Source organism: Calypte anna, chromosome 1, assembly GCF_003957555.1.
Source record: "Calypte anna isolate BGI_N300 chromosome 1, bCalAnn1_v1.p, whole genome shotgun sequence".
Classification (NCBI taxonomy): Eukaryota; Metazoa; Chordata; class Aves; order Apodiformes; family Trochilidae; genus Calypte; species Calypte anna.
In genome coordinates this window covers 71,524,149-71,545,630 of record NC_044244.1, presented here as the reverse complement: position 1 = coordinate 71,545,630, position 21,482 = coordinate 71,524,149, and the positions used below count along the sequence as shown (strand labels likewise).

Here is a 21,482-nt window from a genome sequence, read left to right as displayed (position 1 = left end):
TTCTTCTTACATAAAAAAAAGAAGCCTGCACTGTAAGCTACATAATGAGTAATCCCCTGAACCATCTCCTTTTGTCAGAACAACAGTCCAGTAAGAATTGCCAGCTGAACACAGCACCACATACAAACCAACAGTTCCTCCTCCTTTTTCAGATACCAGAAGCTTTTGTACCCATGACATCGTGAAATGTATGTCATTCAGTTTTAAATGCTAATTACATAAGTTAAGAAAGACTAGATTTTTATGTTTTTCTAGCTGATTATAAAATAACCAATTTTATCATTGAACAATGAAACAGCAAAAAGACTAGTACAAATTAAACACATGATGGTTTTAACATTACTCAAAAGCTTTCTTCATTTTCACATTTTGAATCAAGTCTCAAGACTCCAAAGACTCTCAAGAATACTTGACATACTTTCAACAGAATTCAAAACATTTTCTTCTTGTTTTATTTCTAGTTTTATTTTAAACATTTGAAACAAAATCTATTTAAAGAGAGAAGACAGGAAAAAATTCCATTTGTAAAGGGCTGGCTTAAATAGAATATGTGGGTTTTGTTTGTTTGGTTCCATAGCCAGTTTGGCAGTATGTTATGTTTAAGCAACTTTTGTTGTTGAATACCTTAACACCATCCCTGTGAAGTAAAATTGCTTAACAAAATATAATTATGTGAAAAATATTTTAATACACTGCATACAAAAGCTAGCACCAAAAGATTCTGGAACATACTTAGGAAGAACATGTACAGTGAGGATATGCTTCTCAAATACCAGTGCTGCTACCCACACAGATATTTCAGCTTTTGCTGAAAGACTAATGGAATATCTGGAGCTACTGATCATCTTTCAGTACTGTACACAATTTTCACTCCTAGGATATAGCTTGAATAGATTATCTCTAGACCTTGCTTTTAGATTATTTGCTTGAATTTAAGACAGTTGGAAATGGACAAAGGAAGGGGAACACAGCAATGCACACCCCCCCTCCCCAATCTGACCTCAATGGCCTTTTCTACCCTCATTTCTAAACTGCAGGTCTCTGACCCTCCCCTGGGAACCCACATTCCCCTCCTGCACTCCTGGGACAGGAACTCTGATCTCAGGAGCTTAAAACACAAAAAATAGAACACAACAGCTGAAGAAAACAGACAAAAGGTGGTTAATGATGGGAAGACAGAACAATACACAGTTAACAGAAAAATAAGTTACAGGTCAACACATGCATAACCAATGGTGTTCTCAGACTACACTGTTGTATCAAATAATGTATAATAAAGATACTGAAGCTTTGTTCTTAGAAACAAAGCCCATGTTTAGACTGGAAGAGTCCTTTTTTCAGGTTATTTTTTCTCCTCATCAGATTTGCTTAAATTTATTGGGAAAAATAAAGCTAGAAGGACACCGAAGATATTTATAGCCAGAGATTTTATAACTAAAGCAAAACAACAAAACCACAAACCAAACCACACAAGCAAATATAACACACACCATACCACCACCCCCCCATCCTCAAATGCAAACACTTTACCATCTCTTTCTCGTTCACTCTCAGGTCTTGCTCTTGGTCCAGTATCTGACCAATCCCCTCTTAGCCGCAAACGTTTAACAGGAGGTTGCCTTAACTACAGAAAAAAAGCAACCAAAACCAGAAGACAGAGGTATTACAAAGCTATTTATGTTGGACAGTACAGATGTCTAAGTCTAAATATAAATGCAATATCTCAGTTTTCTTATGTTACATGAATTTTTATCTGTCACACGAAAAAGGAATGTCATCCATATGTTCCAATCAACTATGAATAAGTACACTTCAATACCACACAACAGTTTTAGCTACACAGAAGATGAACAGTCTAAATCAGTGACTTTCAGAACTAATGCAGCTTTTACTTTATGCAATACTAACTTTACCGTGTTAACTGAGGTTTTCCATACTAATAGTGAAGGTTTTCCAGAATTCAACCCTGAAAAAATATTCACTTCTTCATGTTAAAAACTATATGTCAGTTTCAGTTTCATGGAATATGAATTTGGAATTAAGCAAATGGAAAAACTAATCAGATTTTAATGAAACAAAGAAATTTCATGATTTTTTTACAGCAGGATATGCAAAATAATATAGTATAAGCAGCGTTACTTTCAGCAACTTGAAAACAGGCCCTGCTTGGATCATTCAGAAAGGCAGTTCAATGTTTGAAATTAAGTGTATTGGATGGATATTTCTGGCTTTAAAAAAAAATTAGTAGTTGTGCTGACAATTTTAAATTAAATGAAAAAATCCCTGCAGTGAAAGCATATTAAAGCGTTAATTTTCAGCAGGCAGTAGATTAAGGAAGAAAGCTTTACATTCCTTCTATTCTATACAGCTTAAAGCCATGCTGAAATAAAAAGAGCATTTAAGTAAAATCATTCAGCAAGAAGAGATTACTAGACATATTCTGTGCATACAAGACAAAAGAATACAGGGGATCTCTTATTAACAGGTGGTCACAATCTGCTCCCTCTATAGTAACTTGGCAGTTAGTTCTCCCCCAAATTACCTCACACCAGATTATCTTTCTTCTGTATAAAGAGAAGAGCACAGAATCATTTGTTCATCACATAATTTTTCTGGGTTCCTCTTTGCCTTCTGATGCCTAACACCATAACTCTGCTGGACATTGCTGCTCAGCCCTATAAATCTACACCCCCTGCCAATCAACAATATTGGAACTAGGAACTGCAGCCTGTGCCCACTGAGCACAGCATGGTCACTGCTCGTAACAGGCCATAGGCTTAGAATGAAGCTAAAAACACAAGCCTTGTCAGGCTTTCTCCGGACTTCACTTGCTTCAAGCATTCTTTTACCTCATCTAGCTGCAACAACAATGGCCAAGTGACGAGCTGAATATCACCTAATTTGCTCTAGTTTCCCAGGGATGTGAGGTGTACAACCTCCTGTCAACAGTTCTGATACATACGCAACAACACCAACTAGTTAAACTTCAAGAAAGAACCACCTGTGGCCACAGGATGCTGATGCAGCATGAACTGGTACTGTCATGGACTGACAAATGATATCCTTCAGGTGGATAGAGACACCTTCTGACTCACCATTAGCTGTCAACTGTACTGTAAAGGTTGGCCCCAAGCAACAACTGTTTTAGGGGCAACAAGGACAAAGAACGAGCATTTAAAAGCAAACCCATGCCATATTGGCATATCAATAAAGAAAACACATCATGTAAAACATGTTTAAAATGTATCAAATGTCCTTCAAGTAGGCTCTTAAGAATGAAAACCACCATCATGCTTCTGCCAGCACGAGGAAGAAGAAATCTCCACCACTATAATCACACTCATCCCCCCACAGAAGACAGCAGACTGCTGACAGCTCACTGTTAATGCCCTTGAGGCCTGTCCCAGACTACAGGAAATGACCTCAGGATACAGAGAACCTTGTGAAAAGATGAGTATAATGTCAGGAAAAAAAAAAACAACAAACTAAGGAGTCCACTGGTTGGGGGTGTGCAGATGGAGGCAGAAACACATATATAACCTCACTGTAGTTTAGGAGATTTGTTTTGTATTGATTAGCAAACTTAGACTAGAAGGGTAATCATGATCACAGCTGAGCTGATAAACCCTGCTTATGTTCTGGTTGCACTGCTCAAACATTTAAAACTTTTTTTTTAATACCGCTCAGTCCCAGTGGCTCTTCCCCTTGATCTAAACATCTTGTACTCCCTCATCTCCATCACTGAGTGGTAACTTCCAACAAAGAGCATATTTACTTGGTTTCAATTAATATGCTTTTGGTGGTATGGAAAATAACAGAGAATACACCTGAATTACAAGAGTGACCTGTCACCCTTGCCAGTCTTATAACCTGAGGTTCACGTAGATGCCTTCTAATCTTTCAGAGAAGGAAAGCGGACAAGAAACCTGTGACAAAATATTGCATATAAAGAAATTGTAAATATACAAATTTTGTTATACAATCTTCTTGCCACGTCTCCGTCTATGAATAGCAACGTTAATTTAACTTAAAGGGAAATACATCTAAGTGTCCCACAAGAACAAAATACAAACCATGAAAACAAGTCATCTTAATTAATCACTTGCCTCTTCCCGTCTCTCATCAGCAGAAGGAACTTTAAGTTCTCGTGCTGTGTCATCCTTGGGATCAAATAAGTATATGTAATCTGAAGAGTAGCTGACAAGGATCTCTTGACCATCTTCACTATAACACAGAGACGTTACTCTGCAGGATTTGTTATTGAGATGAGGAGGAACAAAACGTGCCACCATTCCAACAGTGCCCCTGCCAGCATAGTTCCCTATAAAAATAATAAAGAAAATAGAAAAAAAGGAAAAAAAAAAGGCAGGGGGGGAAAAAGAAATTTCAAATTTTCAAAAGCTTCAATACACTTCTTATTTAACATCCAACAAAACACAATCAGAGAAAATAATCCTGTAGCTTCTGCATTACATCGGATCTGAGTACTGAGATACCAGATCTTACTAGTATACTATATATATTTTTTAGAAAGACTCTCTACATTTAAAGAAAAAAAGATGAAAACACAGACATATTACTATATCACATACCCATCATATAAAGGCACCTAGATGCCATCTGTCAAATGTAATACAAATGGAAATTTTGAAACTTAAGAACATTTACACAATAATAATGCATATCTGTATCCACACATAAATTAGAAATTTATTATATGAACATTTGAAAATTTCAGACATATACCTCCTATTTTGTACTCAAAGTGTTTTTGAAATACTAGTTTTTCCAATGCTATCACTTTGAAACTGCTGAACTATACAGTTATTACACTTCCCTCACATGCCACCTCCATTCTACATGCTAAAACAAATCTAAATTCTAGGAATACAAATCTGGTGAGTTACCTATAAGATCTATCACTGAGAAAAGCATTCTGTTCCAAAACCTCCTAATTTGCCATGTAGCTAGCAAATTGCCTTGTGGCATATATGTTATGGCTGAGTACATGCCATGGTCTGTCCCTGACCACAGACAAGTTCAGAGTTTATCATCTCACACTACATAAGGATTGAAGCAGAAATTTTAAAACAAAAAACAATAGTTAATTCACAAGTCACAGAACACCTCATTCCTTAAAAAAAACAAAACCAAAAATAAAACCTCCCACCAACCCCAACACCTAAAGATGCTAATTTTTCTGGGTATAAGCATCTTTTAAAAAGTTGACTTTTCTCTCCCTTACTCCATAAGCCTGCATACCTGAATTCATCTTCTTCCTGAATTATTACAATACAGGTATATAGGACCTTTTACTCAATCCCCCTGTTCCTCAGGCAGTTCTCACAGAATTTTGCTGACCACTCTCATGAAAGGGAAAGAACTTGTAAAAATGTTAGCCTGATGAGAGGGGTAGTTTTATGTTTATTGACTGATACTTATTGTTTCTTTTTTCCTCCATCACAATCATCAACAGGAAAATGCTGCAAGAAATGACAAATCTTGTTATACTGATTACTTGCATGTGTATGCACAACTACGTATTAATATGAGTCCAAATACAGACTGGTGATACATTATAAGAAAGATATTTTAGAACTATGTAATGCACTTTTTCTTGTCACCTGAAATTTTTGCTCTTGGGCAAGCATCTGAAGCATACTAGCTTTTACTGGGAGAGTTTATATTTTTTCATTGAAAGTATGATAGACACAGCAATATCTACTACAAAGGTAAGCATGCTGCCTGACATCACTGAGCTCATAAGATCCTTTTCCTTAACAAGCAACAATTTCCAGCATGGTAAAGTACAAGAAGGTAAGAGCTTAATTAAACTCCAGATGGACCACTACAGGCTGCAATCAATAGCTTTTTGGAATCTTGGAATCACATGTTTTAACATGAAAGAAGGGACATTATAAAATGTCTTTTTCTGCATTCAGTATACAGTACACTCTAAAATGGATAACAAGGTTAAGTTTACTTACTTGAAGATTTCCTTATGACCAAATATTAGACAAATTATTATTATTAAAAAGCATAGTTCTCAGAAAAGAAAGCTATTCTTCAAACAATATTACCATTGTCATTCACCATCTATTTGAAAAAGAAAGAACCTGAAATTGGAACTACAATTAGTTGAAAAAGCTTACTGTAAAGTATGGTTCCTACCTGTTGCTCTTGTACCAAGCATTCGACGATCATATATTCTTACTGAGCTATCAGAACAACCCACAGCAAGATAGTATGGAATTGGTGGACAGATAGCAACAGAAGTGGCAGCACGCCGACAGTTTATTAAAATATCCTGGAACAAACAAAAATACAGCACTCAAATAACAGCTATGAACATCTAAAGTACAATTCTGGTTTTTACTCTCTGCTAGTCGGGGTGGTTTCAAAAAAACTAAGTCTGTCCCTATGAATCTAGTATGTAAATATATTAAACAGAGAAGCCACTCCAGAGAAGGAAAATTATCAGAGAAATATAGCACAAGATCAACTAAAAAAGAAAACAAACCAGAACAAACCACTGGAGCAAACATTTAAGAATAGGTAAGCATAACTACTACAGATTTAGAAATTAGCTTGCACCTTCAATTTTCCTATGGAAACATAATTGTTGAATCAGAAGAGCATCAAATATGCACACACAGTCTAAATTAATCTAAAGGATTAGAATAGATTTCATCTCTGGGCAGATAATTGGATAAAGGAAAAAGAAGTAAGGAGCTCCTAGAACTGGTAAATATGCACTAAGAGGAATAAAATTAATTGAGAGCAGTAATCCACATTTGGTGTCAGGTTTTCTCAAAATCAATATTAAAACTGTTTCTGAAATTCAAACACAGTGGCCATCACCAATATCTTACCTTCCAGGGAGAAACACCAGTGACTAATTTGATCTGGTGCTTTTCATTACCAAATCTGTTCTTAGAATGGGAAAAAGGATACTCAAGAACAGAAGACTGCAGATGATTTTCGAGGCTCATTTTCCCCCAACTCTGCACTCTATAGTAACTAAGGTCAACCAAGAGACTCAATTTCAACATACAATTTTTTCTGCCTTGTCTGAAACCTCACACCTTGTTCATAACAAAAGTTCATAAAAAGGTTTTAAAGGAAATATTAAAATAATAAATTAAATGAGAAAGAAAAAAGACTCCCCAAACTTTTTTTTGTTTCTTGGGAAACATGTTGTCATCTCCACCAACGACCCTGAAATCTATTATTTCTAAAAGCCTTACCAGAATTCATATCCTATGTTTGTATGATGTACAGCTCTACATTTAGGTCATCTTTATTAAAAGATTTCACTCTTACATCTTTACAATCTTCCTTTGTGCAACTTGTTTTGATTCGAGTATCAAACCATCTTACAGTGCCATCTTCACCACAAGAGAGGAAAGTATAGGGATCATTTGGTACTGTCATAATCTGCTCAAAAAAAAAAAAGAAAAAAAAAGAAAAAAGTACTAATACATCCAGAAATACCATTACTTTTAAACTAAAAGTACCAGCACTTTAAGCAGAAGTGAAGAGTTAACCAATTATAAGTCAGGCTTTCTAGTGAAATAAAAAGGAAAACTGAAAAACTGCTGATATTTCTTCATTTTCAATAAAAGTTTTGAACAACTGAAGTTAGAAAAAACTGTGAAATGTCATCTAAGATTATATATTTATAGGTCAAAGCTTCTAGTATCTTTCAATAAGCAACATATATTTACTGCAATCAGTTTTCAGACAATCAATTTGCTGTAATCATTCAACAGAACCTTAATTCATTTTCTATTCTCTATTCTATCTCATATTCTATTTCTATTCTAAGTAATAAAAGACAATAACAAACAAAACCCTCACAAGTCTGAATGACATTAAAATACTAGATGGCTTTTATCCCTGTTGGGCTGTTCCTTTATATTCAAAATAGTCCCCTGAAGCAACTATGCATTAAAACCTCTTACCTACCCCCTCAACTACTGCTTGCTTTCTTTTTTTTTTTTTTTTTTTTTTTTAAACTTTTTAAGAGAGCAATATATTACAACATTTTCCTGATGTCAGCCCTACTCAAAACTAGGGAAGACTCAGATAGAATCTCTCACATGTATGGCTTCACTGAAGAAGGCCTCCTTAAGATAAAATGAAAGGCAAGCAACCATAATGCTACAGTTGAATTCCACAGGGCAAATGAATGCACATGAAATAGGCTTTTACATGCTAACCTTTAAATACAAAGCAGTAAGTTGTAGAAACTAGCAATATTTTTCTTTTCCTATACAATTACTAGCAGTAACTTCATAGAAAAGTTGAAAAGCCATAAAAATCAATAATAGTCTAATAAGAGTAATTCAACACAGAGCAAACCAGTGATTCTTTTAACAATTTTTACGTGACAATTCATTCTCTCTGCCCCTCCTTTTAATAACAGTAAACCATGAATAGCTGCAAACCTCTCTACCTACAGAAATGATCTCTACAGGATCCAGCATTTCTTCTTGTACTGCTCAATGTTATCTTGAGACAACGTGTACAGTACCAAATCTTACTGATGACAAACAAGACATTTAACATTGACAGAAATAAGTCAAAGTTTTAATAACAATGGAATAATAAACTTCTGAGCTATGATCATTACTCTTCAATATGTTAATGTAATATATTGAAAGGAATTTTCTTCACTATGCATCAAATGCATCAAAGTAATTTTACTAGTGTAGTCATAAAAGCCTGAAGTTGTTCCTCAATCTGCTAAATCTGTCCAGCATTTTTTCTGTATTTCAATGCAGAATGCATCATTGAAAACACACTTGCTTTGGTCCAAGAATGTTGCAGAAAGGAGTATAATAGAAAAATCTTTTATTTCTAGTAACTGTATTTTACTTTTGTTCACAATTTTTTACAATATAAATGTAATAAATAGTGCAGCGAATACCTCCACTTGCATGTGCCAATTTTTATGCAGACATACTAAATGCCTTTATAAGCATTAAAGGAGAAATTGAGACATGCAGACACCAATAATTAATTGTTACAACATTTCAGCTCAACAAGTATACAATATATAGAAAATCCTTCTCTACCGACTAAAAATCATGATTGTCTATTTAACTTTAAAACCAGGAAGCTGTATGATCATTTTAGTGCATTGAAAATATGAAGGTAAGAGTCGTCCATAAAAGTACATTCTCTTTCTGAAATGCTGTTAAAATGAAGAACAATAAAGAAAAGAATTTGGCTGAGTAAACGTAAATTTGTAATAGACTTGTATAAACAATAAATTCACCTGAAACATGTTTCAAGAACTTTTCTCTCCCTTTCTTCTTACTCTGTTATCCATCAGAGTTAAAAATAATTGTCAAATTATTTCACAGTTCAAAACAATTTATACAAATTACCACACTACTCCGTTTATGTGGATGGTTTTGTAATGGCTTGAACTGTCACAAACTCCAAGTTTAAAGCACAGTATAAATTCAAAATGCATTTAAATTCAGAATTAGTACCTCAAGGGTAGATGGTGTTAGCTTTTGTTATTTAGAGAATCCAATGGGTCAAAGTTCTATATTGAATATGATGATGTAGTTACACATAGCTGAGCAGTGATGTCACAATATTTTGAAAGGTTTTCCTACTCCAGAAACCTCTCAAGAAACAAAATTGACTTACAATAAAAGCTGGACTTGTTTGGTTAAAAATCCCTGCTATTTATTATACTTTCATATGCCAAGGCTCAAAAAAGGTCTGCTATGCAGCACAACTGAACATGCATTAATGTTCAAATATCAGGTTTAAGACACAGTAACGGAATACATAGTTTTCATAAAAAGTGCCTCCCAAAATGTTTTATAAACTTATTTTTTTCTGAAGATGCTTTGAAGAGAGATCAAATTTACATATGTTAAAACCTGAGTGCAAAACAGGCTACGAAAAATAACTTCAAGAGACACAATTGTTAAAACTGTCCTGGTGATATAGTGGTTTTGGGATCCTTCCCATTAACTGTGTTTAAAAACAGAATAAACAACCAAACCACTACCACACTACTGTCATTCTAAACAACTATAATGCCCTTGTAAACATTATTTGCCAAATAAAAATCACCTGCAATACCACCATTTTGACTGTGCAATACAGCAATCAAATGTTCACACTCTCTTCAACTAATGATTTTGAAGAAATCTACTGTATTCCATACAACTAGTTACTGATCTACTATAGTTAATCTATATGGGCAATATTAAACTTGCATCTTCACTTGCTAGCCTTTTCGGTCATCTGTAATTATTCTAAGATGCTTTCAAACTCTGATCAGCTGAAGGCAGGAGGGCTCTGCAGAGGGACCTGGACAGACTGGAGAGTTGGGCTGATTCCAATGGGATGAGGTTCAACACGGCCAAGTGCCGGGTCCTGCACTTTGGCCACAACAACCCCATGCAGTGCTACAGGCTGGGGACAGAGTGGCTGAGAGCAGCCAGGCAGAAAGGGACCTGGGAGTCTGGATTGACAGGAAGCTGAACATGAGCCAGCAGTGTGCCCAGGTAGCCAAGGACAATAGCATCCTGGCCTGTATCAGGAACAGCGTGGCCAGCAGGTCCAGGGAAGAGATTCTGCCCCTGTACTCAGCGCTGGTGAGGCCACAGCTTGAGTCCTGTGTCCAGTTCTGGGCCCCTCAGTTCAGGAAGGAGATCAAGGTCCTGGAGCAGGTCCAAAGGAGGGCAACCAGGCTGGTGAAGGGACTCAAGCACAGATCCTATGAGGAGAGGCTGAGGGAGCTGGGGGTGTTCAGCGTGGAAAAGAAGCAGCTCAGGGGAGACCTCATCACTTTCTACAACTCCCTGAAAGGAGGGGGTAGCCAGGGGGGGGTTTGGTCGCTTTTCCCAGGCAACTCTCAGCAAGACAAGAGGGCATGGACTTAAGCTCTGCCAGGGGAGGTTTAGGTTGGACATTAGAAAGAATTTCTTTACGGAGAGGGTGATCAGGCATTGGAATGGGCTGCCCAGGGAAGTAGTGGATTCTCCGTCCCTGGAGATATTTAAAAAGAGACTGGATGTGGCACTCAGTGCCATGGTCTGGTAACCGCAATGCTGGTTCAAGGGTTGGACTCAATGATCTCTGAGGTCCCTTCCAACCCAGCCAATTCTATGATTCTATGACCCCAAAATTCATGCAGCCAAACCCAGTGCTCTCATGATACTTCCACCACTACCTTCATGTCTCTCCAGCAGAGTATCCATCATTATTTTCCTGTTCTCAAACTCAAAAAATGGCTTATATGATACTTGCAGCTAGCTACCCAACAACCAAAGGTACCTGCTGAGCCAGTACCTGCTGGCAGCTCCTCAAGTGTGCAGCTGGCCAGCAAGAAGGCTCCACTTCCCGCAGAAAGCCACAATGCAACGACCTGACAGAACCCCTCCTCAATGACAACATTACAGCTATAAGAAAAGCATGTCAGGCTTCAGACATCCTTATGAAAAATCATGATTTATCTGAGAAACAGAGGACATCCAATCAGTTAGCAGAATCCACAGACCAGCACACAGGCTGCTATATATAGTAAACCTCAGTGAGAACTGAGGCAGTGTAAGCTTCTGACTGGGAGCTGTAAGGACTGATTCTATTCCAAGGAAACAGTATTTTCTCAATCAAAACCTTTCAAAAATAAAAGCAGATGATGTGAGCCTGGGATCCAGAATTACATTTTGCAAAACTGAAAATTCAGTCTTATATTAAATCCAGGCAGAAAACCAAACCAAAACCACAAACCTCAAAAACATAATGAATACCACAGGGCTCACTCAACTGACTAACAAAGATGCCTTGTAGACAAAAAAATGTTTTTTGTCTGCATTTAATGGAACACGTGCAATTGCAGCCATAAGGACACTTTTACCTGATAAAAATGAATTCTGGCATACTCCAGCCAATTTTTTTTTCAGACAACCTTTTGACACTCCCCATTCTTTTAACAGAAATTTTATAATATTTTGTTTGCCCTAACATACAATGAAAGAGATTTAAAAGCTTGCTAAGAAAGTAACCTAAACAGATGAAAAGGCAATGCATTTGGGACTTTTCTTCCTTGTATGTATACCGTGATAATGTTAAGAAACAAAAACAAAACCACAAACAATCAAAAAACCTGGAATATTTATAACCTAAGAAGAAGGAAACAGCAGTATTTTTTTCTATTTTAAGCACAAATTTTCATAAGCAGCAGATTTTGCTGAAATTAAAATAAATGAATCGATCAATAAACCTGACTATCTAATTTAAGTAATATTTTGCTTCTTCACTTGCCTGTTTATAAAAATAAAACTTCCAAGGGAGGACAGAAAACAGTGGCTCTAAATTTACACATAAGAGTTTACTAGTGTACAAAATAGAGAAATTACCTAAAACTGCATATAAGTTTTTTCAGATTAAGTTGTTCACACATGCTGAAATAAGCATTTCTTAGAAGGACTTAAATTGTGAAAAAGGCAATAAACTGTTGAAAAGTTGGGGGCAGGGAGGGACAATAACAATAAAAATGCAAAACACAGCCACTGCCCCCACCCCTAGCCTGCTGCAGAAAGAAATTTACAGTACAATTACATGAGTTTTGCTCTTTAGAAGATTCTTTCAGTAAAGGTGTATTTAGCTTTTATATTTGCAAAGAAAGTCGTCTTAATGACACTACCTTTTGGAAAGTCCTCCATTTAATCTACACAACATATTTATCTTTTAAATCCTACTCTGTAAGAAGAAAAAAAAAAAAACCACACAAAAAGACCCCAACATCAAAAAAGCTAGAAAGAAGCTAGCTTTTCTCAGTAAAAAAAAAGCTTTAATGAGTTTGGTTAAAATCTTCAGCGATAACACAAGAAAATATGTATTTTACCTATCTTAAAATTATCATATAACTTTAGTAACATACCTCATAGGTAGTTCCATAGTGGCATGTATACTGGCATTGTCTGTTGGTCTCTGCATCTTGTTCAACATTAGTGTAAAAAATCACTCCGTCTCCAGAACAAGATACAATCTGTTTGTCATTGGTGCATGGTAAGAATTTTGCACTAAAAATATTGGCCCTGTGTCCTGAGCGAATAGTTGTTAAAACCTAAGGAAGAAAGAAAAAGGAAGGCTGTATCAGGTTAATAATTTCAAAGCAAAGGAAGTATGGGAAAATAACAGACTCTGGTACTATAGGACATCAGTTATGTACAGGCTGCCAGTAACCTACAGTTTAATACAACAGAACAGGGAAACAGTCTTTACCCCAAATTTCTTCTAAGAATAAAGTGGTTCCACAAGTGAGATTCATTTAACCACTTGCACAAAGTAGTCTGCAAAATAAAGAACTGGAATGCAACTGCCACCTTTTGTTTTTAAAAGGCCAGTTATATATCAGATCAGGTTTCTCAAAGTAAAACATCAGTCCAAGGTGATAGCGCATCCAGTCAGCATGTCAGTGAGGAGATATATAGAAAATATGGAATATCAGGGGTCAAGAACAGTAAGACCTTGTAATCCAAGCCAACTTTAGAGTCTTTAAAAATTGATGCTGCTTTTAAAATAAACTCACTTTGGAGAACTCACTTTTTTTGAAGAATCAAAGCTTTTAAGTTTATTTTGAAATTACTCAAAAATAAACAAACATTTAAGAACATTATCACAGGACAATAAACTAAGACTTCACTTAGTCTCAATCAATGTATTCTCCAGTACAGCAGAGAAGTATATAATTAACTCCACCATCACGGCTGGTTTTAAACACTTTGTGATGACTTGATATTTCCTGACATACTTATTAGTGCATTAAAATGAAAAAAATCCTCTATATACATTCTGTGCAGTAGTGAACATTCTAGTCTTACTTCTTCCATCTGCAACATTTATACCAAACTGCATTTTCACCAGTACTAACGGAAAGAAGGCACTTAGCAAGATGTTTACAGTATGAAAATTACTTCCAAATCTCCACTCAAGTAACTCCACTAATCAAAGAAAATGCCATGCAAATGAAGATGTTCTGTCAGTAGTAGCTGGTGCTTAATGTTTTACAAGAGCTATTTCACACCTTAAACGACTTACACACACACAAAAAGGATTAACAGTGTTATCTGTATTCTCCAAAAGACATAGGGCTCAATATCAAAATCCAGGAAGATAATACATTAATTCTATTTTAGAAATCTTCCTCTTAATTTTAGATTTGTTCAGATTTCTATATTGTACTGAAAAAACTTCAAAAAAACAGGTTTTCAAAAGAAATTAAGAACTTGGTACCAAAAAAGCAACTCAGAACAAGTATGTGAAGTACAGTTAAAGACATCATCTGTCAATCCCACCTCTGATTTTATATGATTGCTATTGTGAAAGAAATATTTTTGCCCTGAGAAGCATTCTTTCATCTCCCTAGTATCTAAAAAAATCTAAACGACTAGGAGCTTCTCTACCAATTTAGATTACCATTGCCATTTCTCCACCACCTCCTTCCTGTTACTGAATGTAAACAGGCATACCTTTTCCTCTTTACTTTGTCATACAGGGCCCACCAGCAGTGCCTTCTTACTTTTCCCCCTTTTTGTAACAAACCCCAGTCTAATACCCTTGCTTTTTACAGAGTCAATAATTAACTCATTCTAATCTGCATAAGTTTTCCCCATCTTCAAATCTCATTTCAGATGTGGAGATCTACATTTGATGATTGTGCTCAAACTTGGAAAAACTCAGATTTTTCTTCCCCTCCCTTCTTCTTTCCTTCACTGTAAACGAAAACTGAATTCAGAAATTTATATGGCTACACATTTTCAGAAAAGAAATCTTCTCACAGGCAGACCTAACCCCATCTTGCCTGGCCCTCAATTTTATCACCTGGTGTTGCAATAAAAGCTTTTGAACATGTAACAGACTACAAATTCTTAACCATTGACACAAAACAGGAGAGGTGGGGGGTGAAAACCAAAGAATTTCAGACATTTTTCAAAGTACTTGATTAGCAGTAGTAATTCAGATATCCTTATAACCTTTGCAATTTCTTAAGTAATGTTACACAGAAAGCCACATGAAGAGGCAGCAAATTCAAGAATTCAAACTGCAACTCTTCACAGTGCAGACTATACCTTTGAAATGGGATTCTTAATTCCTAATACCATCTCCATCCCTAATAATAAGTACTTTCCTCCAAGAAAATATAAAGTTCTGGCAGCTACTCTGTTGTCTTCTTTAGACCTGGAATGTTTAAGTTCCACATCCAAATTGAAACTCATTACAATGAAAAGAAATAAAGTCTTCACAATGAATGAACCACTTTTAAAGTCACATTAAAAACTGAAACCATTTTAAAGAGTGGTTTTATTTTCACTCTAGCTTACTTCTTGAGAAGAAGCCTGTAGAGACAAATGCAAGACACATATCAGTGAGTTATTAAGTCTTTCAGGATGTAGTTTATTTAGGCTTCCCATTCCAGATACTCAGCCCAGATTCATTTACAATCCAGACTTTTAAGTAGTACTTCCTTTGAAGAGGTTAAGCCCTTTTGAAAGTAAAGGAAAGGAAACCCAACTGAACCCCCATTCCAAAGTGAAAAGTAGCAATCCTGATTCTAGAAAAGATGCAAACATTCGGCTCCACAGAGCACTCTCCAAAGCCTCTCCAGCACCTTCGTATGTGAACTGGAACCCTTTCTCTCCCAGAAGGCCAGTCAAGCTAAAGATTAAAAAAATCCTGAGTGTAACTACTCATAAAAATCCATACTTCACGCTGGTATAAGCTGAGAGAAGTCCTAGGCTCCATTTAAAAGCTGTGAAGACCGAGTGCTCAACTTGATGTAAATACACAAAATTCTGTCTCGTATTTGTAGCAGGTAGACCTTTAGCTCCAGCTAAACTCTCCCCCTTCCCTGCCACAGGGAATGCGGTGCCTAAAACAAATAAAACGAGGAAGAAAATATCCACAAGAAGAATAATTCATAGGCATCTCTAAGTATAAGAAGTGGTCATACTTTTGATTTAGACTTGCAATTTGTATTAGAAATCCCAGTAACACATTTCTCCTCAGATGGAGGAGATACATGAGCATATAACCTATTGAAATTTGAGAGATATTTCAAAAAACTCCTCCTTCAGAGACATTACATACCTCTGCATCTGGCCATACATAACGCAAATTGGAGTGACATACATAACTAATATAAATAACAGTTAAATGAAATTAAATGCTTTCTTATTTTTACTAACACAGAAGACTCACCTGAAGTCTGCTTTTACTACCCTTGCTAGCTCATAACAGAATACATAGTGATAAGGATATCTTTCCAGATGACAGATTACAATAGACTGGCACCAGTACCAATCTGATCCTGATGTAATCCTGTATTGATTCTGTTACTCAAGACAGAGAAAACAAGCTAATACAACTCTAACAGTCATCAGAAACACCATCTCTAGTACACATCAGAAACAACACTGATTATTACATCTTCATGATGATACCTGCTGTTTTATAATTGAATTTGCCTGTGATGGGGGAAAAAATATCTGCTTTGCTACGATGTAAAAAAACCCCAAAACTCAACTGAATGCTATTAATAATAAAGCATATCCTATATTTCTCATTTGCCTTAAGTGCAACAGAAGTATGTACAACAGGGAAATAAAAACAAAACCATCCCATGAAAGCATAAAGTTTAAATTCCTGCATTTATTGAAATATAACAGTATTTCAATCTAGTAATTATACAATAAGATGGCATAACAACTATCCCATAGTGACATACTAAAATAAACTCTGCACAATATTATTGAACAGCTTTTTCTTGCATGAATTTTTTTTACTTTGCAAGTCTCTCCAACAACTCTCTGGAATATATCCTTCATCCACTCCATAGCTATCTTAAATACCTCTTATTCTTAATCTGAATTTTAAGTCCAACAGAAATCCTGGTCTTTGTCGGACTGACAGCAATAGTTTAAAGAGAGATGAAGTTTGGAAGCTACAGCCCATTTGGGGAAGGCAGAAAAAAGGACCTATACCTATAGACACGGACAACACTCCAGATCACTGTTATTTTCCCATCACAGCTCTTCAGAAAGGCAAAATATTGTTGCCCTCATAACCTCCTATTCAAACTCTCTTCCACATACTAACCACACATTTTGGTTCCCCCACTGTATTTAATTTTTCAGCACCTCTTCAAGGTTGAGTTCTCAACCTCTAAGAAAGCATGGGAGAGAGGACTTCACTTGAACACTACTCTACACAATCCCCAGCACTGAAGGACACATTTAGAGCACCTTTATCAAACTATCAGCATCTTAAAGAGCAAAATGTGGAATACTGCTACTATGTGATGGATGCTAGCAGACATTACTGGAAGCCTTTCAACTGCATCAAAACCCATGTGAGAACAGCCATGAAAAAGAGACCTTTACATCATTTTCCCCTTCACAAACCTGCTTCCCCTATTGTGGCAACAATACTCCATCAACATATGTGTAACCACAAGGCAAAATCATTTCAAATGGCAATAAAGTGTTTTAATCAAAATTGACACATCAACATTACACAGAAAGACAACTCAGTGTATTACACATAGCAAAAGCTAACACAATATTAAAGAACTAAAATTAAACAGAAAAGCACTTCTCTGACTGTAAGATTTCACAAGAATTTCTGAATCCTATTGCTAATTCTGACACTAATCTGTTGTGAGACCATGTTCCTTTTGTGCCAGACCACCTACCGTAAAATGGGATAACACTTATGTCACAAGGGATTAAATGCTAAGTTTTTAAAGCACTGTGAAGTTTTAGTCTAATGTATAAACCCTATAAAATGCTTGATATTATCTTTGTCATATAACAATATCTGAAAAATAATAACCTGATTTCTTAATATCTTGAAAAAAACAATCACTTAAATTTTATTTCAGAATTGCTAAGGATCAGAAACAAACCTACCTTTCTGCTGTAGGGATTACTAATTACCAGATTGGTGTCATCTGAACCAGATAAAATATATTCTCCTGTATCATTCCAGCAAATTGTATTCACCTGCATTAATTAAAAAACATTAGTTTAGACTTTTATTAATTAAAGTTTAAGAATACTAAAACAACAATACACAAAATACACAGCACTACAGAAACAGGAGTTAACAAATTCAATGGAAACTATGCCATTTCTAAGAAGCTAACACACACACAAAAGTGTTTTTAAAATAAATTGATACAGAAATCACCTGAAATAATTTGCTTCACCTAACATTTGCTTCACCTAAAGTATCTCAATTGCTCCCTCTGCTCCTGCAGAGTCCATCAGGTAAATTAAGACTTCCCACACAGGCCTTAAAAGCCAGTTTAACACATTCAGGTGCTTTAATGTACCAAATGTGCTCCACATAGTTCTCCAGATTCGAACTGGAGGCTAACACAGTGCTCTTGCTGTTGTATGTTCACAACACCCATATACTAACCGTCCACTTTTGTACTTTCCAGCTACCACACCTTCTCATGTGAAAAGCACTGCAGAATCCAACCCAGATCCTTTTTGAGAAGTGTGAGCATGCTGGGAAAGAACAATATGGCAGTGAGGTACAAGACCATACTGGGAAAACTTAATTTTCCTTATGGAATTGGAATCTCTTTTTCACAAGACTGTAACAATGTGTCAATGCAATAAAGCTGTAAAAGTACTCAAAATCCGGGAAGCTCCAAAAATATCCTTAATCTGTCTTCAAGAAGCAGGTCACTAACAAGCACTGAAATGTGCATGCATGACCATTATTTCAAGTAGCCCCTAAAATAGCATTTAGTGTCAAAGTGCAGCAGTAAACATGCCTTTTGACCATATTCTGTTAGCAGAAAAATTGACATAGTGTGATGTATCAGGGTGGACTATATCACTAACAAAGAAAGCCACTTATTTTTATCCTTTTCTTATGTTTTTTTTAATTATTCAATATCTAATTCTGAGCCCAAACAGCAAATATTTTTAATGTAAATGACTATTATAATCACAAGTTTATTGAGATCTTCAACGAGGCAAAACTGCAAAATCAGTTAGCTGTTTCAGGTGGATCATATGGACAACAAATTGACATATTAATTGAGGAATTTTAAATCAACATTTGCCACTCATAAAAAATAAAATTTTTGTGTTACAATAGACATGTCAATGGCAGTTTGCTCAGTGCTCTGCAGCAGCCAAATAATGTCAGGAATCATTAGGAAATGCACAGAAAAGCAAGTGTCATTCTGTCATTGTATCTTCATCTTCCACACAATGCAGTTTTGGTTCATACTCCACTCTCTCACATTATCCACTTGTATCACTGCTCATTTGAAAAGAGGAACTATGAAAAAGAACGACTAGGGTGATCATAGCTATCTAACACTTTTTATTTCAAGAAGCAGTTCATTTGTACCACTTTGGGGAGGAGGTATGACAGAAGCTTATGAAATCATGAGTGACACTGAAGAAGAAAACCAGTTTTCTCTGGATCTTCACAATACAGGAAATGGACAGCCTTTGGTGAAGCCACCACACAACACATATGGCATTTTATTAAAAATGGAATTCGTTGTCATGGAGTGTGCTAAACAACAGAACTGGAAGAATAATATACTCAAAGAAAAATGAAAAATTATCAGAAACACAAGTGCAACTTTCACCTTCATCTGTCCATTAAAGCCTGATGTCTTCTTTAGCATATCCTTCAAGTACCATCTGCTTGCCCTGTCTTAACATACCTCAAACACCAGTACCAGCCACTCTCAGGGTCAAGTTATGAGGCTTGACTGAGTGTTGGTAGGACCTTGCATGGCTACTCTTATTATTTTATCACCCTGGCTGTCAATCACCAACCATGTATTCAACTAGCCCCCAGATCAATCTATCCTTGAAGTAACCTGTCCTAACAACTCCTGTACTTAAAAGATTTTGTCAAGCACAGCACAGTACTACAGCTACGGTAAACACAAACTCCAAGAATGTTCATTTTCCCTTACACTCTCTTTCAGGTAGAAAAATTCTATCATTGCTCTAGAGAAGTAAAATGCTAATAAAAGGATACAGGAACAGAAATGAAACCTGAAAAAAAAAGAAGCTAAAAAATAATTTAAATACGAGAAAAATGCTAGAAAATTCAACTAATTGAGCAGAAGCTGTCAAAAATCAAAATTTGAAAGAAAGGAAAGCATGGAAAACATATAAGATGCAAAGGGGCAGTATTACTTCAATTGCAGTGTCACAAGCCTACCCAAGACATCAATCATTCTCCTTCAAGATTCCAATTTCATTGCACCAATTGCCTCAGGGGTGAGCAATTTCAGCACACCCTAACCAGGCCAAAGTTGGTTCAGAAAAAAATCCAAATGTAAGATGACACAGCCAAATGTGTACTAGAAGTGTATAAACTAAACAGGCTTTTTATTTTGTAACAGATCACCTCAACATTACTGTCAGGAAAATAAGACAAACAATAACAAAGTCTTTCAGTGGAATAAGCTTGATTTTTTTTCCCCAAAGAACACTAACTTTCCAGTAAGTGATCAGTGTTCAGTACCAGTGAATAACTTCAATAGCATATGGATTATTGAGAACAGATGCTCAGTAAAAGCAGATTTTGAAAAGTTCTCATGTCTCATTCCACGGTAGCAAACCTGCTAATAAAATACACTTTAAAATGAGTAGTAAAATACACTGTAAAATGAAGGCTAGCTTGAAAATTGGTTTGCATTACAAAACTGTGTAGAAAAGCTTCATATCTAACCTTCACAGCCACTCAACACCCAACTAAAAGCATAAGTAACAGTTACAACTCTCAGGGTTTGAAATTCCTGGAAAAAGGTGATAGAGCCAAAAAAAAGGATATATTGAACATAAATTACAATTGCCAACAAGAGGAGAAAAATCAAAGGGTATGTAAAGTATTCAACATTTCCAGTTGTATCTCATTTTATTTGCCACTCAGCTAGCCTTGAAACAAAGCAGCAGAAGCTTTGATTCACTAGTCAAATAGTCAAAAATACTGTCTGTGTTCTACTCAAAGACAGTGTAAGAGGCAATACAGCTAATCTGTAAAAAAACTGAAAAAAACTGAAAAAGCAAATTCCTTCCTTACATAATGTAATAGTAGAACTACTACGAGGACAAAGTAACAGAACACAAGAAAGGATATAAAAGCAACTATATATATCCAGAATATCAGAAAGATCTCCCAAGAAAGACGACAGTATAGAAAGGTACTATTTTTTTCATCTCTGGAGATGGTAAAAATTGCCCATTCAGCAATATGCCAACAAATTTCCTATACTGATTTAAGTGCAACTTTGAGGACTACTGCCACAGTTCAGGCTCAGACAGTACCAACCAGGCTACTGCTTACTTACCCCCCATCCCTACTGTGGGACAGAGAAGAGAAAATCTACCTAAAAGGCTCATTAATCAGGACAAGAACAGGGAGGTTTTCACTCCCCAATCATGGTAACAGGC

The 21,482-nt window shown here is 36.0% G+C and overlaps 1 protein-coding gene across 7 annotated transcripts in view; it reads right to left on the bottom strand.

Annotated features, from left to right (window-relative positions):
- Positions 1-21,482, bottom strand: part of DCAF6 (DDB1 and CUL4 associated factor 6) — an 86,784-nt gene that overhangs the window by 45,167 nt on the left and 20,135 nt on the right. For all 7 annotated transcript variants that reach the window (XM_030469300.1, XM_030469301.1, XM_030469303.1 and 4 more), the window contains 6 exons: positions 17,949-18,041; positions 12,920-13,105; positions 7,324-7,437; positions 6,172-6,307; positions 4,107-4,321; positions 1,531-1,624 (listed from right to left, as the gene is read on the bottom strand). In XM_030469300.1, the coding sequence (XP_030325160.1) occupies positions 1,531-1,624; positions 4,107-4,321; positions 6,172-6,307; positions 7,324-7,437; positions 12,920-13,105; positions 17,949-18,041 (838 nt within the window). The remainder of the gene's footprint in view (positions 1-1,530; positions 1,625-4,106; positions 4,322-6,171; positions 6,308-7,323; positions 7,438-12,919; positions 13,106-17,948; positions 18,042-21,482) is intronic.